The sequence below is a fragment of the Numenius arquata genome, chromosome 19 (assembly GCF_964106895.1).
Source record: "Numenius arquata chromosome 19, bNumArq3.hap1.1, whole genome shotgun sequence".
Taxonomy (NCBI): Eukaryota; Metazoa; Chordata; class Aves; order Charadriiformes; family Scolopacidae; genus Numenius; species Numenius arquata.
This window is the reverse complement of record NC_133594.1, coordinates 5,591,753-5,608,900: the sequence shown is the minus strand read 5'-3', so window position 1 is coordinate 5,608,900 and position 17,148 is coordinate 5,591,753. Positions and strand designations below refer to the sequence as shown.

The following is a 17,148-nucleotide window of genomic DNA, read 5'->3' as shown; positions in this document are numbered from 1 at the left end:
CGTCCCGGGGCTGTTAAGGGGAGGGTGCAAGGTAGAGGAGGCTGTTGGGGGGGCTCTGCTGGCAGCGGGGAAGGGTGATGCTGCCAGGCTGGGGGCCACACAGGCCCTGTGCCCCGATGTGGGGACTGGGGTGGGAGCCCAGGGCTGCAGCCGCCGGTTGGGTTCGATGCTGAGCGGGGGCTTCCCCTGGTGGCCCGGCGGGAGAAGGAAGGGGCCCCCGCCCACTCCTCAATGCCCCTGGCAAAGATGGCGCCCCCCTCCGACGTGGCGCCGCGCTGCCCGTTTCAAAGATGGCGGCGTGGTGGGGGGGGAGGAGGGGGTTGGATTGGCTGGGGCGGTCCCGCGCCAGGCGGCGGCGCGAGCGCCGGGCGGCAGAGCGCGCGCGGGGCGGCGGGATGGTGGCGCGGGGGCTGCGCGCGCTGCGCGGGGCGCTGGGGGCGGCGGCCGCCGCCGGGCGCCGGTTCAGCACGCGGCCGGCGCGCGCCCCCGCCATGGACTACCAGGTACCGGCGGGGGAGAGAGGGACCGAGCGCGGCGAAGGTGGGGGGGGGGGAGCTGGGCCCTGCGACACCGGGGCACCGGGAGGCTGCGCCCGGCGGGGCTGAGCGCTGCGGCCCGGGGCGTCCCACCGGACCGGGCGCCGGGGGGCAGCGGCAGCCGCGGGGTTGCCCAGCACCGGGGGTCCCGACCCAAACCGCAGGCCTGCGGGCTCCGGGATGGGTGCGGGGCCACGGGGCGGCCCCGGTACGGTGCGGGGCGCCGAGCCCCCTCCCCGCTTGCGAGGCCGTCCCGGCTGCCGCTCCCCGTCTCGCCCCTCTTTCCGCTGGGGACAGCCGGTGCCCGACCGTCCCTCTGCAACCCCCGGTCCCCCGCGGCGGCAGCGGGCTGACCCCCGGCCTGCAGCGGGAGCCGGTCCGGTAGCCCCGGCGCATCCCGGGCGGGGGCATCCCCGCACTCCGCGCCTGCCTGGCATCGCGGGGAGGACGGCGACCCCCAGGCTGAGGGCCGGTGCGGAGCCCCCGGGAGACGGGAGCTTGCCCTTGTCCCACCCCGCCGTCAGCTGGGAGGGGGGTCGGGCTGCCCGAGTGGGGTGTCCCGCACCGGGGACACGGGCTTGTCCCGGCTGCAGCACACAGCGGTGCCGGGGCCAGTCCCGTGTGTGTGTGTGTCCCCACTTCAGCCCCCGGTGCGGGTTCGGGGAGCTCGGTGGCACCGGTGACCTCGGGCCGCGCAGCCACGTTGTCCCACGTGCAGGTGCAGCTCCCTGGCTTCGTTTTCGCCTCTAATTCAACCACCGGCGGGGCGGGCGTGCGGGCACCGGAGCACCGCCCGCTCACACCCACGGGTGGCCTTGTCCCGCTGGGGCAGGGGTGGCTGCCGGGTGTCCCCGTCCCGTCGTCGTCGTCGTCCCCCCCCCCGGCGGGGACAAGGGGCGGGCCACCCCCACCGATAAGTAGCCCGTCCCTGCGCCGGGCTCCGGCGCTGCTGGCACGTCCCCGCGGGGCCATGGCGGAGGAGATGCTGTCGGCTTGGGTGGCCGCCGGCACCGCCGAGGGGACCGAGCCCGATGGGGTGGGTTGGGGTGCGGTGGGCACGGGGGCGGGTTTGCCCCCCCGGGGCCGTGGCGGTGGGCTCAGCCCCGAGGCCGGGGTGACGGGCACCATCCTCACCACCCCCCTGGGTGGGTTCTTTCTAGGATGCTATCCGGACCCTCAACACCCTGCAGACCAACGCCAGCTACCTGGAGCAGGTGAAGCGGGAACGCGGTGACCCCCAGGCCCAGCTGGAAGCCATGAGGGGCTTTTTGGAGAGGAGCGGGCTAAAGGTGAGGTGGGGGGGGGGGTGGGGGTGTCCCTGTCCCCGCGCCGCGACCCCCCCCAACCCATCCCGGCAGTGGTGCTGCCACGCTCGGCGCTGGCTGCTGCGGGGGTCTCACGGGGTGGTTGACCTCCGGCAGGTCGAGGACCTGGATCGACTGAACATCATCCACGTCACAGGGACGAAGGGCAAGGTGAGGCAGGGGGGGGGCCGAGGGGGGGGGGGCCCTGGCATCTCTGGCCCCGTTTACCCCGGCCCCGGTGTGTGTGGGGTTTAACGCTGCCGTCTCCCCAGGGCTCAGCGTGCGCCTTCACCGAGTGCATCCTCCGCAGCTACGGGCTGAAGACGGGCTTTTACAGGTGGGCGGGGGGGGGGTCAGGAGGGCTTGGGGGGGCTGGTGGTGCTGTACCTGACCCTTCCCCCCTCCTGATCTGCCCCCCCCTCCCCCCCAGCTCCCCTCACCTGGTGCAGGTGCGCGAGCGGATCCGCATCAATGGGCAACCCATCAGCAAGGAGCTCTTCAGCAAGTACTTCTGGCTTGTTTACAACCGCCTGGAAGAGACCAAGGTGGGGTTGTGGGGGGTGCTCCCTCCCTTGGGGACCCTCTCCAGGGCCGTGTGCCCTGGTGCCAGTTGGGGATGCCCCATGCTGTCCCCTCACACCCACTCTGCCCGGCAGGACCCAGCACACGCCAGCATGCCGGCATACTTCCGCTTCCTCACCATCATGGCCTTCCACGTCTTCCTGCAGGAGAAGGTAGGTGGTGGTGGCGTCCTGCTTGTGATGGGGACATCAGGTTGGTGGGGACCTCGGGGAGGGGAGGACATGGGATCCAGCTCCCACTTGGGGCAGAACTTCCATTGGTCAGGCTGTTGTGGCTGTAACCAGGGGATGTTGTGCCCAGTGGATGGTCCCCCCACAAGTGGGGCGCGTGTTTGGGGGTGGTGGTGACAGGGACCTGGTCCCACCCACATCCCCAAATCCATGGGGACATATGCTGCTGGTGGCCTTGTGATGGCTCCAGTGTCCCTGTGTCCTCAGGTGGACCTGGCAGTGGTGGAGGTTGGCATTGGTGGCGCCTATGACTGCACTAACATCATCAGGTAGAAGCCAGTGAGGTTGAGCTTATCCCCTGGGGGTGCCAGGGCCTGGTGTCCCCATGGCAAGGGGACAGCAGGGACACTGCCACGCTGTGTCCCCAGGGCGCCGGTGGTGTGTGGGATCTCCTCCCTGGGCATTGACCACACCAGCATCCTGGGTGACACCATGGAGAAGATTGCCTGGCAGAAGGGGGGCATTTTTAAGGTAGGGAGACGTGGTCTTCCCCCGTCCCGCGGTTTTGGGGTGTGCTCCCCCATGGCCCTGAGCACCCTCATCCTTTGCAGCCCGGCGTGCCGGCATTCACTGTGGTGCAGCCAGAGCGGCCGCTGGCGGTGTTGAGGGACCGAGCCCAGGAACTAGAGGTGAGTTGGGTGGTGATGGGGTGGATGGGGGGTACCCCATGGCGGGGGGGTGGGGCTCAACCTCCTCTCCCCACAGTGTCCCCTCTACCTCTGCCCGGAGCTGGATGCCTTTGAGGGGGACCACCAGGCGCTGAAGCTGGGGCTGGCAGGTGCCCACCAGCGCTCCAACGCCGCCCTGGCCCTGCAGCTGGCACGGACCTGGCTGCAGCGCCGCGGCTGCGAGGGTAAGGCATGGGCACGGGGATGGGGACGAGGCGGGGGGTGGGACCCTGCTGTGGTCCCCGGGGTCTCAGTGGGGCACCTGTCCCCTCAGGTCTCGGGGAGCTGAAGGAGGTGCCACCAGTCACCGAGCTGGCGGGGAGGGCGGTGCCGCTGGCCCCTGCCTTTCGACCCACCAATGCCATGATCCAAGGTGTGGTTTGGTGGTGACAAGACCCCCTCCCTACGTCGCAGGGTTCGGAGGTGGCCACGCTGGACCCTGGCCGGTGCCACCTGTGGGTCCCAGTGCTGGAGGAGGCTGTGGGGGTCCCAGCCATGCCCTGTGTCATGCCCCCTAGGCCTGCGGGACACGGAGTGGCTTGGCCGGACCCAGGTGCTGCCCCGCGGCCCCGTGACGTGGTACCTGGATGGTGCCCACACCACCAGCAGCATCCAGGCCTGCGTCCGATGGTTCCGCCAGGCCGCCCTCAACCAGGACAAGCCCCACAAGTAAGGAGGGGACACGACGGGGGGGGGGACACACGGACACACGACACATGGTGGTGGTGGTGCTGCAGGTCCCTATGGGGCATGGGCCACCAGCCCTTTCTCCCCACAGCGGCTCCGAGGTACGTGTGCTGCTCTTCAATGCCACGGGGGATCGGGACACGGCGGCGCTGCTCAAGCTGCTGGTGGTGAGGTTTTGGGGAAGGTGGCACCGTGGGGGGGATCTCTGTGGCTGGATGCCTGGGTCCTCTGCCTGGGCTGGGACCTGCTTTGCTGCTGGTGCAGAGAGCCACGAGGTGGAGCTGATGCCCTGTGCTGTCTGTCTGTCTGTCTGTCCACCCTGCTGTCCCCACCTCAGTGTCCCCTTCAAGGGTTTCACAGCTCTGGGTGCAGGGGGGCACTCGGGTCACCCCTTCCCTGGACCAAACCCCCATAACCCCACCGGTGTGGGACTGGTCCCAGTGGAGATCCCATGGGTGGGTCCTGAGGAACCCCCACAGTGCTCACCCCCATCTCCCCACAGCCCTGCCACTTCGACTACGCCGTCTTCTGCCCCAACTTCACGGAGGTGTCGGTGGCCAGCAATGCAGGTGAGTGCTGGGGAGCCGGGGTTCCCCCCGGCCTCCCTATCCCCAACCCCTCCCTGGCCCCCCCCAATCCCTGACCCCCATCCCCATCCCTCCCAGACCAGCAAAACTTCAATGTGACGCTTGAGAACGCCCTGACCCGCTGCCTGGAGAACCAGCGGACGTGGACCCAGCTGCTGGAGGAGAAGGCGGGACAGGACCCCTGGCTCCCAGCCCCGCTGCGGGTGGGGGGGCTGCTGCAGCCGACCCCTGCCCGAGGGACCCTGCTCCTGGTGCCCCCAGCTCCGCGACCCCTCAATTCCCCATCCCTTGTCTTCCCCTGCCTGGCCCAGGCGCTGCGGTGGGTGGCACAGGGCCGGGACCCCCGGCTGGCAGCACCGACGGCCACGGGGGCTCACCCCCACCCTGCTGCCAGCAGCGGGGCCGTGCTGCTGCGGGAGGCGGCCGCCGTCCGTGTCCTGGTCACCGGCAGCCTGCACTTGGTGGGGGGGGTCCTCCGGCTCCTCGACCCCACGCTCTCCCAGTAATGGGGGGGGGACTGGGGCTTTGCACCTCTTTTTACTTGAAGCGCCGGTTCGGCCCCAATGATGCTCGGAGGTGGCCAGGGGGGGACGCGGGACCCCCAACCCCAGCCCAGCCTGGCCCTTTTCACCCCAGTGCCTTTCGCTTGTGCTCCCCCTGGGGACACTGGCCATGGGGGGGGATGCTCCTGGCCCCCAGCCTACCTTGGTGAGACTGATTTAAGGGGACCCCAGGTTCTGGGGGGCTGCCCCAGGCTGTGCTGGGTCCCGGTGCCCAGGGGGGTGGGCAGTTTTGAGGGGGGGGGTGCTGTAGGTGGGAGCCTCAAGACACGACGAGGCTCGGTATCAGGGCACGACTAATTTAATGTAGGAGAGATTTTTATTATTATTAATAAGAGTTTGTAACTTGGACGGGGAGCTGAGGGAGGGTGGTCTCTGCTCATCACCCCACACGGGGGCAGCAGCCCTGCACCCCCCCCACCCTAATAAACCTCTTGCTGCTCCTAGTGGTGCCTGCTGCCTTCTTGGGGGGATGTGGGAGGGGCTTGGGGGTCCCCCCAAGTGCTGCAGCACATCCTGGGGGCACCCACTTTCCCCCCAACCCCATTTGATGGGGAGCCTTGGGGGGGGCCTTTGGTAATAGCCGCTCTCTCCACCTTCCTGGTGCACCCAGCAGCAGGGGACCTGGGGGGGGGTTGCAGGGTGCCCCCCCTCCCCAGCTTGGGCTGCCCTTGGGGAGCCAAAGCATTCATTGAATGAGTAACGGAGGCCCCCTCCGGGCTTGGCCTGAGATTTGGGGCAAAAAAACAGCTTAATGGGGCTGAGGTGGATCCCCAAGTCCAGCGGCCGGGGGCTGGGTGGGCTCGGGGGGGGCCGGGGGAGTCAGGCCATGCTGCTGGTGGAGCAGGGGGTGCTCTGGGTGCTGCCGATGCTGTGGTTGGTGCTGCTGCTCTCTGAGGCTGGCGCCGTGCTGGAAACTGGCTGCAGTTTGGAGATGGGACCTGGCTCACGCCACGCGCCGAGGGACCGGGGGAAGAAACACCAAGGGGGACCAGAATCAGGGTGGCCGGTGGTGGCCATGGCTCATCCCCCACTTCCAGCCCCCATATATGAACCTTCCTGGATCGTTCCCTAGCTGCTCCCTGAGCTTCCAGGATGGGGATGGACATGGGGGACCATGGTGGCACCAGGAGCAGGAGGGAGGGCAGGTGGCAGGGGGGGACCCCAAGGCAGTGGGGGGGGAACCCTGAGGAGCCACGGCCACCTCAAGCAGGGTCATTCCACTGTGGCATTGCCAGGAGAGCCGTATAGATGATGGCAGCACAGCAGCCCTGTCCCTTGCTCACCCAGGGACCTTGGCCAGGGGGCTTTGGGCCAGAGGGTGCATGGGCAACCCTGCAAGGGATATGCGTGTGTGCCCACCAGAGGCATCCCCAGGGGTGGTGGATACTCACGGGTGTGCGAGTAGATGTACCAGAGCCCGGCGGTGAGGAGTGCCCCGATGAGGAAGGCGCCGAAGGTGATGCCCAGGACGGCGGCCAGCCCCAGCCCGCGGTCTGCAGGAGGAAAAGGCCATCAGCACTGCCGTGCTGGGGGGGTGTGTGTGTGTGTGTGTCCCCTTTCCACCCCCATTCCCACCTGGGCCCCCTCCCCTGCCCCAAACTCACTGTTGGGTGGCCGCCAGCTGTCCTTCACCGTCACCTCCAGGACCTTTTCAAAGATGGTGTTGTTCTGCAGAGGTGGAGGGTGGGGTGAGAGGAGGGGAGACCCCTGTCCCCTCCTGCACCCTGAGTGGGGGACAGGACTGGGAGGCCCCAGTCAATTTGGGGATGGGGGATGCTGCTCCCAGCCAGGTGGTGGAGCCCGGTGTTTGGGGACAAACCGGGTGGCTGGGCTGCCACCACCTATAGTGGGGACCAGCATGGTGGCATCATGGTGTGGGTGGGTGGGGGTTACTGACCTGCAAGCCAGCCTTGCACTTGAGGGAGGCAGAGAAGGGGACACGGCTGCCCTCGGGGATGGCGTAGGTGAAGCGGAAGCGCCAGACCTTCCTCCCACGGCTGCTGGGGGGGCCCTCCAGCACGGCCACCCCTGCCCCGCGTGCCTCCCCACCCTGCACCAGCAGCACCGGCTCCTGCCCCTGTGCCACCAGCCAGCACTCCTTCAGCTGCAGGTCAGCCGGGTGGTCCTCCCACCGCATGGACGCCTGCCACGGGGACAGGGGAGGGAACATGCCATCAGGGATGCCAGCTCAGGGACAGCTGGACACCCCTCTCCTGGGCACCAAGCCAGCGGCAGTACCTGCACAAAAGCCTCCTTGTTAACCTCCAGCTCTGTCTGTGGCACCTCGAAGGCAGCAGTGGGGAAGAGACGCAGGAAGAGCTCCCGCGGGATATTGCACTGGAAGGCCACCTGCAAGTGGGAATGGTGCTGAGACCACCGCCAGCACCTGGTGGCAGCACCAGCATCCTCCTCCCGTGGTCCCACCCTGGACTTGCTGGGAAACCCGGCTCTTACCCGCACGCTCTGGAGCACTGCGCCCTTGGCCAGGTTGAGGATGAGCTGCAAGAAGGTGGGAAAGGTTGGCTCAGCCAAGTTGTCCCCACTGGTATGGGATGGCATGGCATGGAGAAGGCCCACCATGGGATGGAATGGGCATCACTGGGGCTCCAGGCACTGCCCTAGCCAGCCCCCCCACCTCACCTCGTTGTTGGCATGGCCCCTGCCCTCCAGTGAGGTGCCACAGTGGCTGAGGGGGGTTTTCAGCATGAAGTGAGTGGCATTTTTCTCTGCCTGGCAGCTGATGTCCCGCAGGGTGATGTTCACCACGTCCTTGATGGGCTGGGAGAAAAGCATCCAGCAGTCACCCACTGGCTGGGGACAGCCTCTGTTCCACCCACCTCGAGCACCTGGAGCAGGATGTGACCCTCCTGGGTGATGCTGGTGGGTGGCGGGGACACCCCCCCCTCACCTCCAGGTGGGACCTGGCGATGACGATCTCCATGGTTTCATCCGTGCACTTCCATGGCTGAAGCATGAACAGCAGCGTGTGGGGCAGCGAGCTGGCGGTGGGGGCTGGGGGGTCAGTGGTTGTGGGCGCCCTCCTGACTGCCTCGGCGGGAGAGGGAGATGAGGAGGCTTAGCGGGGACAGCAGGACTCACACCCCCACCCCATCCCACCCAGACCCGGGGCCTCACCGTGCTCCTGGATCTCCAGGCTGACACGGGCGCTGGTGGGGATGATAGAGTAGGAGGCGATGACGCTGTAGTTCTTCTCGAAGGCTTTGGCGATGAGGCCCTCCTCTGTGTCAGGCAGGTGCTCCCCGGGGAGCAGGGGTGAGGACATGTGCGCGATCTTGTAGTTCCCGGAGACCTACGGTGGGGGTGGACAGAGTAGGCGGGAGGGGGGGTGGTGCTCAGTGGGGATGGGGACAGCTGAGGATGCTCAAGGCAGGGATGGCTTCTGGGTTTGTCCCCATTAGGAGGGCTTGCAGCAAGTGGGCTGCCGTCTCCCAATGTCCCCAGATGCCCTCCTGCCCACACCCCATGCCACCAGCCCCCTTGGTGGGCGTGGGACACACACACACACACACATCCTGCTCAGCCCTACCAGGAACTGGATGTGGCAGTTGTTGACTGAGAGGGACCAGGTGAGGTTGGCCTGGCTCTGCAGGATGAGGATCTGGTTGCTCATGGCTCCCTCGGGACAACTCAGGGACAGGTTCACCTCCGTGACCGGGAAGCTGTGAAACCATGAGACACCCCCCAACCTCAGCATCACCCTCCTGCACATCGGGAGGGAGGGGGGCTCTGAGATACCTCAATCCCTTCCCGAGCATCTCCAAGCATGTCCCACTGCCTGTTCCACCCTCCCCCAAGGGTCCCACCACCTGCACCGCACCGTACCTGGACTCGGCCTGCAGCCGGACGATGTGGGCAGCCCCAGTGCTCTGGGCATCCCCACGCGAGCAGCCCTTCACCCCGTGGAAGAAGACCTCGGTCTCGAGGTGTGGCATGGCGTTGAAGTGCTCCTTGGGGACACACTCTGGGTGTTTGTTGGCATCTGCGGAGGTGGTGTGGGGGGGAGTCACCAAAGACAAACATGGCTCAGCGGGTGGGGAGATGCTTGGGGCCAACCCTGATGCTCTGAGCCAGGTGACATCGGTCCCCGTAGCATCTCCCCCAGGACTGAGCTTCTTCCTGGTGGGTTGTCACCATTCAGGAGCAGGGAGAGCTGCCCCATTGTCCCCCCAGCACCAGCCCCCAGCCCCACGCACCTTCTCCCAGGCGGAGCTGGACCCAGCGGGGGTCCCGCAGCTTGCTGTAGGATGTGATGCCCCCGTAGGTGCTCCGAGCCCAGTCCAGCAGCTGCCCCTCACTGGGGGCCATGGGTAGCTCAGGCCTGGTCATGGTGGTCCCTGGGCTGAGGTGGGCGTCCTGCAGGGCGAGCAGCAGCCTGAGTCAGGGTTGGGGGGGGCAACACACATCCCTCCCCGGGATGCTTGTGTGAGGAAAGTGTGGAAAACCCCTGGCATGCAGGATGTTGATGTAAAGCTAAGCCTGGCGGGCATCCCTGGAGCCCCGGCTCCATCGTGGCCAGGGGTCACCCTGGATGAATGGGGGTTTTTTGGGCCATGGACTGGGAGTGGCGTGGGCGGCCGGCGGCACGCGGAGAGCTCGGCCCACTTTATTATTAGCTGCAAACAAAGCAGGAGGTTTATTTTGCTAACAAAGTGCCCGGCCCCAGCTCAGCTCACTGGAGCCAAACCCCATCCCTGACCTTCCTCCCGCCGGCCGGAGGAAACGGGAGCTTTTTCCAGCCCTGTGCGTCATTCCCTGCCTGGCCAGCCCCGTGCTCAGCGCCACCGGCAGCAGCCAGGCGTGTCCCCTCCTCCCCGGTGCACGGCGAGCATTGTCTCCAAGGATGGAGGACCAGTCTCCTCCAGGGATACCCCACAAATATCTCCAGGAATGGCCCCATCCCTGCTGCCCTTGGGGTTGTTCCCGGCACGGGGCTGCGGCACTCACGGTGTGGACGAGCAGGTCTGAGCACGGGGAGGTGACGACGGCCGAGCAGCGGGCGCACAGGAGCAAAAGCACTGCTTGCCGGGTGCAGCCACCAGCTCGTGGCACGACGGACACCTTCAGCGGGAAGGCAGAAGCCTGGGGGAAAAAAGGGGAGAGCATCACCACCACGGTCACCAAGCCCCAGTTGCTGTCACCTACCTGGTTGTCCCCCAGCCACCCCACCTGTCCCCAGAGATGGAGGGGGCAAGGAGAGCCCTTGGGCTTGCCCTGAGCATGAGCCATGCAGGAGGCAGCCATGGCTGGGTTTAGGGAGCAGGTTGGGGGATGCAGAGTTGCTACGTGGATGTGTAACCACGCTGGTAGGGGGAAAACATCCCCCCAGTTACCCTGAGCGAGGAACCAGGGCATCCCCACCCTGGAGATGGGGACATTCCCCATGCTGGGGACCACAGCACTCCCATACCAGGGCATCCTTGCGTCAGGGACTGGGTAATCTTTGTACTGGGCACCAGAGTGTCACCCCACTTGGGACTGCCATGTCCCCACACTGGGCACTGGGGCATCCATACACAAGCAACTAGAACATCCTCACACTGGGGACTGGGGTGTCCCCATGTTGAGGACTGGAGCATCCCCACACTGGGGCCAGGGCATCCCCACCCCGGGCACTGGAGTATCCCCACCTTGGGCACCGGGGTGTCCTCCCACTGAAGACTGGAGCATCTCCACCCCTGGCACTGGGACATCCCCCTGTGGGTTTCCCAGCCCGGTATCAGCATCGTGCAGTCTCTCCAGGTTCGGGACCGGCCGTACCAGTGTGCAGGGATACTGGGGGCACAGTGGTGGCACACACAGCTCCCCATGGCTGGCACTGCCTGGCAGCCTCCAGCTGGAAAGCCGGATGGGGAAGCTGAAACACCAGGCACTGTTTGGCAACCACCGCCTGAATCACCGCTCGCAAAGTGCTGAGCCAGGCAGCAGGCAGGGAGAACCAGCCGGGGGCCGGCGGGTGGAGGCAGCCACCAGAGTCCCGGGCACGAGGCCGGCGGGATGGGGCCATGGGCATCCCGGCCTGGCAGTGGCCCTGTGGCGAGCATGGGTGGCCGGGGACCCCGGGTGGCCCCGGGCGTCGGGGAGGAGCCGGCGGTTGTTTTTCCTGCCGCGTGTTTTGCGGCGCTCCATTGTTCGGCTGCGCGAGCGGCGGGAGCCTCGCCACTGCCCCGACGCCGCCTTTCAGGTTATTTTTTTCTTTTTTCTTTTTTCTTTTTTTTTGCATCTTGGGGATCTGCTTATAGAAAGCGGCTTCCAGTAATTCTTCTATAAGTGGAGCTGCATCCCTGCCTGGCTCCCCCCACATACCGCAGGGCTCGGTGCCGCAGCCGTGACATCAGTGTGTGTCCCCTGACGCCGCCGGTGACAACCCCGTGGCACTCCTGGCCCCGGCGCTGGGGTGCCAGGGCCAGGTCACACCCGGCTGGGGCAGAGGGGCCCTTGCAAAATCCACCCTCCCCAGTGGCTCCGGGCCCAGCTCCCGCCTCCCCCCGAAAAGCAGAACTGGGAGAGCTGGGAGGTGGCGGAGGGGAAACGTGGCGCCAGGCAGCCCAAAGCTGGGCCAAAATCGGGTGCTGGGTTTGCCGGGGACCAGCCAGCGCCGGGGGAGCCGTGCCATGCTGCAGAGCAGCTGTGCAAACCCACATGTCGGTGCAAACTCACGTGCTGGTGCAAATCCATGCACCAGTGCAAACCCTCCCACCAGTATAAGCCAGCAGCAGCACCAGCCAAGGACAAAGCCCCAGCCCCGCTGCTGTCCTGCACTCATCCTCACCCAAAAGCTGCCCGGGGCACCCACAACATCGTTATTGCCCCTTGGCAGGTCGTGCAAATGCTGGTGACCAGGTTTCTGCTCGCTTGGCCACCTTCAAGTGGTCTCCCTCCATCCCTCCATCACTCCATCCCTCCTTCCACCCTTTCCTCTGTCCCTCCCTGTTATTGTCCCCATCAGGTGCCCGTGGCTCTGCCCAGCTCCTATACAGGGACCAGGCCACCTCCCCAGGGAAACAGGGGTTCCTGGGACATCCAGCACAGGGACAGCCCCAGCAATGTGGGCTGATGGAGAAGTTGCCTCTGAAGACTTTAAATCCCCATCGGGGCCACAGACACCCACGGCTGCACTTGGAGGGGAAGCTCAGCAAAGGCACCACGGAAAAGGGTAATCCGGGTCCTCTCCCTGTGCCTTAGTTTGGCAGCCAGGACACCCTGCCCATTGGGGACAGTGCCAGGGTGACAGTGCCAGGGTGACGCACCAGGACCCTGTTCGCTCACCTTGGACCACTCGACGCTGAGGATGTGGACTTCATGCTCAGTGCCCATGGAGCTGCTGCTGACGCAGCCCCACGGCACCGTGCTGGTGGCATAGGACAGGGTGATGGGTGGCTCCGCCGTCACCGGCTGCAGGTCACAGCCCTCAGCTCTCCCGGGATCTGGGCGGAAAACAAACAACCGTCAATCCCCGCTGTGCAGACGTGGGGACAGGGAACACGACATGGGGGAGGACACGATGCGGGAGGGGGCTGCATTTCAACGCCAGCCCTGGCGCTGTCCCCGCACCCCCGGCACGGCATCACCGCCGTCCCACCGCCGTCCCAGCACCCGCGGGACCATCTGCTACGTGTTTGCTCGGGGCTCGTCTGCTGCTGCCGGCCCCCGGCGCAATCACGTTAATGACCCTCGGATCCGGGCTGGAAAAATCCGCTGTCCCTGCTCGGCACTGCCGCGTGCCAAAACTCGCACCCGGCTGCCCCCAGCTCTCGGGCGGTGGCGGAAGCCCCCCCGCCTCCCCTGTGCCGCAGGAAAGCGGGAAGCTCAGGTATGGAAATGGCTGTAAAGCTCATCCTCCGCAGGCGCCGAGGTGTGAGCTTCGCCCCATCCCGAACCCCCCCTGCGCCGCGCACGAGCGAGCGGGGCCGGGGGCGGCTGCCAAGGGAAATCCTGAGTGCAAACAGCCGTTTGAAGGCCTGATCCTGTAAATCCCCGCTTGCCTCGGCCATTTCCCCTGCCCTGGGCAGCCCTCAGGCTGTCCTCAAGCTGGCCCTTGTGCTGGGAGGTGGTGGGGGGACCCGCTTACACCCATGGGTGCCTCCTTCTAGGGGGCTAGGCAGGATGGAGCCCCGCACCACAGCTGGGGGCTCTCCATGGGCACATGGTTTGGTTTTGAGGTGGCCACTGAGGTCCGTCCCTTCCTGTCCCATCCTTTCCCATCCCTGGTGGCTGCAGCCGTCCTGCTGGGAGGTGACTGGACCCTGCACCAGGGCCACCCAGCCACCCCTCATGGACCGGGGCCGGAAGGTGTGATGCTCTGAGCATCGAGGCTTCGGGATGCAGCACCAGCCAGCAAAGAGCCACCCGTGCCATGCCATGTCCATCACGGCGTCCCCGGCCCACATCTGTCTGTCAGGGCGGCGTGACCGTGGCGGTGGGGGTCAAAGCGCAGACCCCCCCAGTGACGCTGCCGCGGGCCCACCTATTGTCCGGAGCTTCCTCCCCCCGGCGCGGCGGCCGTGTGGCCAGCAGCATCGGGAGGAAGATAAACAGCTGCTTATCTGGGCGCCACAGGCTGCGTCCTTCTTCCCCTCTGCTCCTGCCCCGACGGCACCAGGCATGACCATGCGGTCCCCGGCATGGCCTGGCAGAGGACGGGCAGCTCGTCACACCTCCGGCAGCATCCCACAGGGAGGTCGGGCAGGGCCAGGGGGCCACGGCCGGGCTTGCCCCCGGCACAGGGCAGGGATGCCAGCAGAGGGGATGCGGGGCAGCGGTGCCAGCCGGGCACCGTCATTCCCTGGGGAAGGCAGCGGGCTCCAGCATTATGTCAGGATCAGATAAGGGGGCTCAGCTGGGCCGCCCGGGGCGATCAGATAAGGGCACTGTTATTTTTGTACTCCGGGAAAGGGGAAAAAAAATGAAAAGGAAGAAAGAAAGAAAATCCACTTTATGTTTTTCCAGCCGCCCGCCCTCTCCTTCGCTCCGGTGTGGCTGAGACCAGGGAGCACAGAAGGTGTCACCGCGGCTCCCCAGTGGGTCGGGGGCTGGGTGGGGGTGATGCCTGTTGTTTTTTGGGAGTAGATCAAAGGCCCTGGGCAGAGAGCAACGCCCAGGGGTGCCAGGGTAAGGGGTGCAGGGCTGGGGTGGCTCCAGCAGCCCAAGATGCCCCATGGGACGGGCAGCGCCACTCTGGCATCCCAGCATCCGGCTGCGCCGCCTCGGCACTTGTGTAACAAGCTGGTCAGTCTCAGCCAAGGTCAGGAATGGGGATGAATGCAGTGGTGCAAACTTGGGGTGGGGAGGTTGTTAAACACACATTCCCCCCAAAAACCACCGCTGGCTATTGCACCATGTGGAGGTGGGATTGGAGCTCAGATGAGGGGGTGGATGGGGACCGGGCTTTGGGGTTGACGCAGACCATGTCATTCCTGCCCCTCTCTTAAGTCACCTGGGCGCCAAGCAGCCTGTCCCCTGGGATGGGAAGGGACAACCCAGCACCATGCTCATCCCATGGGGAGCAGCACTGGTCCCTGTTGGGATGTGAGGCACGAAGTCCCCCACCTCTGGAAACCTGCTGTGTCCGTGAGGCCCCACAGCACTGTACCTGCCCTGGGCACCCCCAGCCCACGGCACTGTACCCACTGTGGGCACCCCAAGCCCGTTGCACTGTACCTGTCATGGGCACCCCCAGCCCCATGGGTCCCTGCAGGGGACAGGCAGCAGCCAGACAGGACATGCCTGTGCGGCACAGCTAGGCAGGATGGGGACCATAAGGCACTGCTATGCAGGATGGAGTCTATATAGCACAGCTACGCAGGAGAGAGCATATATCACAGCTACTCAGGTCAGGGACCACACAACACAGCTCCTCAGCATGGGGACCATATGGCACAGCTGCATAGGGCAGGGATGATCCGCAGAGTCACATAGGATGAGGACTGTATAGCACAGCAGCATAGGCTGGGAATGGTGTGGCATAGATATACAGGACATAGACTATATGGAAGTCTACGTCTCCAGTACAGGGACCACACAGGCGGAGTCATATGTCAGGGACTGTATAGCTCAGTTATGCAGGACAGGGACCATATGGCAACAGCTACATTAGCTAGGGACCATATAGGACAGTTAGGACAAGAACTGCATCGCACAGCTCAACAGGACAGGGACCATACGGCACAGTACTCGGGATGGGGAGCACATGGCATAGTTATATAGGACTTAGCCCATATAGCACAGCCACGTTAGAGCAGGCCATATAGGATGGAGACTGTATGGGACAAATACAAAGGACACGGACTGTATGGCACAGTGACACAGGACAGAGACGGCTTTGCATAGCTGTGTAGGATGGGGACCAGATGGCACAGCCACAGGACGGGGACTGTATGGCACAGCTATGGGGGACACGGACCGTATGGCACAGCTATAGGACGGGGACTGTACGGCACAGCTATGGGGGACACAGACCGTATGGCACAGCCACAGGACGGGGACTGTATGGCACGACTGTGGTAGACAAGGACCTTTTAGCACAGCAGTATAGGACGGGGACTGAACAGCACAGCTACGGGGGACATGGCCCATATGGCACAGCCTCACCGGACAGGGACCGCCTGGCACAGCTACTGGGCAGTGACCAGGGGGTGACAGCAGGCAGGGAGTGGGTGCAGAGCCTGGCAGTGGGGACACCCTGGCAGCACCCACCAGCGCTGGCCCCCGTGGTGACCAGGAGGGACCGAGGTAGCCAGGACAGGCTGTGCCGCCGGCCTCGGCTGCCCCAGGCTGCTGCTGCCTTCCCAGTTCCCTTTCCCTCTGACGGTGGGTCGCCTCCCTGGGTCCCCCAGCTCCCTGCCCTCTGTCCGACACAGATGGCCTCATGCCTGTCCCCTCCTTGAAATTCCCCCTGCGGCTTCACAGGGACCTCAGGTCGGCTTTAGTTCTTCCCTGCCGGACTGCTCCGGGGGCGGCCAAGTCCCCAGCCCCGTCCCCATGGCTGACTTGAGGCTTTATGGGGTTTTTCCCATTCCTCACCCTGGCTCCCGATCAAACCCCCACACACTCTGCGGTGCTGGGAGGCCACCGAAGCTGCCCCAGACCCCCTGGGTGCCATTGCCTTGGCTGGGGTACAGCAACGGCACCCTCGACACCTCCCGAGCCCCGGTGACGCAGCCTGGATTTCGGGGTCCCAGAGAGGGCAGGGCTGCACTGTGTGTCACCGCCGGGGATGTGGAAGTTTGTCCCTCCCCACCTCTGGGGCTGCCCCGGCTGCCCCCCCAAAACCTTCTCTCCTGAGGGGTTCCCGGGGGTGACAGCGCTCGCTCCAGCACAGCCGGGACCCCTTCATCCGCGGACTCGCTGTCCCCCAGAGAGCTGAACCCCCCCCCCCGGCCCAGGCTGCTCCGGGACAGAGTCACCGGTGGGTCCCGCTGCCGGTCCCATCCCGGGGGTCCCGTCAAAGGGTCCCATCCCGGGGGTTCCCCCCCCTCTCCGCCGCGTCCCAGTCCCAGCCCCACTCACCCGGGCGGCCGAGCAGAGCCAGCAGCAGAGGCAGGAGCGGGGCGGCGCGGGGGCCCATGTCCGCCTGCGGCCGCTGCCCGGGAGCCAGCGCCGAATGCCGGGCGGCGGCAGCGGCAGGAAACCGACTCCCTTCGGAGGAGGGTCCGCGGGCGGCGCGGCTCCGCGCCGGGAGGAAATGCCGCTGGCGGCGCTGGGGCCGTGCCGGCGGCGGGGGGGGGGGGGGGGGGGGGCGGCAGCTACCCGCAAAAGGAGGGGGAGGAGGGGGGGGGAAGGGAAGAAAGGGGGGACATCCCCCCCGGGAGGGGCCGTGCCTCAGTTTCCCCACAGCGTCACCTCCGGACGGGTGCGCTGGAAGTGCCCCGGCGGGGGGCACTGGCACCCGGGGTGGGTGTCCCCAGAGTCCCTCCTGGGCTGGCACTGGTGAAGGGAGGGGTGGGACACGGGGGTTTGGAAGTGCCCAGGTGG

At 66.1% G+C, this 17,148-nt stretch overlaps 2 protein-coding genes across 2 annotated transcripts; one reads left to right on the top strand and one right to left on the bottom strand.

Annotated features, from left to right (window-relative positions):
* Nucleotides 1–485: 485 nt before the first annotated feature.
* FPGS (folylpolyglutamate synthase) lies at nt 486–5,100 on the top strand. Its single transcript, XM_074161151.1, is given in 16 exon segments — nt 486–503; nt 1,697–1,825; nt 1,958–2,011; nt 2,113–2,177; nt 2,271–2,385; nt 2,497–2,574; nt 2,860–2,921; nt 3,021–3,123; nt 3,204–3,281; nt 3,358–3,507; nt 3,509–3,558; nt 3,644–3,693; nt 3,839–3,989; nt 4,099–4,174; nt 4,510–4,576; nt 4,673–5,100. Coding segments are annotated over 16 exon segments (1,668 nt in total). The 5' UTR covers nt 486–491.
* Nucleotides 5,101–5,457: 357 nt separating this feature from the next.
* Nucleotides 5,458–16,741, bottom strand: ENG (endoglin). The gene is made up of 15 exons (XM_074161264.1): nt 16,684–16,741; nt 12,445–12,602; nt 10,123–10,257; nt 9,372–9,531; nt 9,001–9,157; nt 8,705–8,837; nt 8,275–8,467; nt 8,066–8,202; nt 7,798–7,935; nt 7,612–7,656; nt 7,396–7,506; nt 7,055–7,300; nt 6,762–6,825; nt 6,549–6,650; nt 5,458–6,095 (listed from the first exon to the last, which is right to left on the bottom strand). Exons 1-15 carry the CDS (start codon nt 16,739–16,741, stop codon nt 5,977–5,979), a joined length of 1,956 nt encoding a protein of 651 aa, XP_074017365.1. The 3' UTR covers nt 5,458–5,976.
* Between the last annotated feature and the right edge of the window lie 407 nt (nt 16,742–17,148).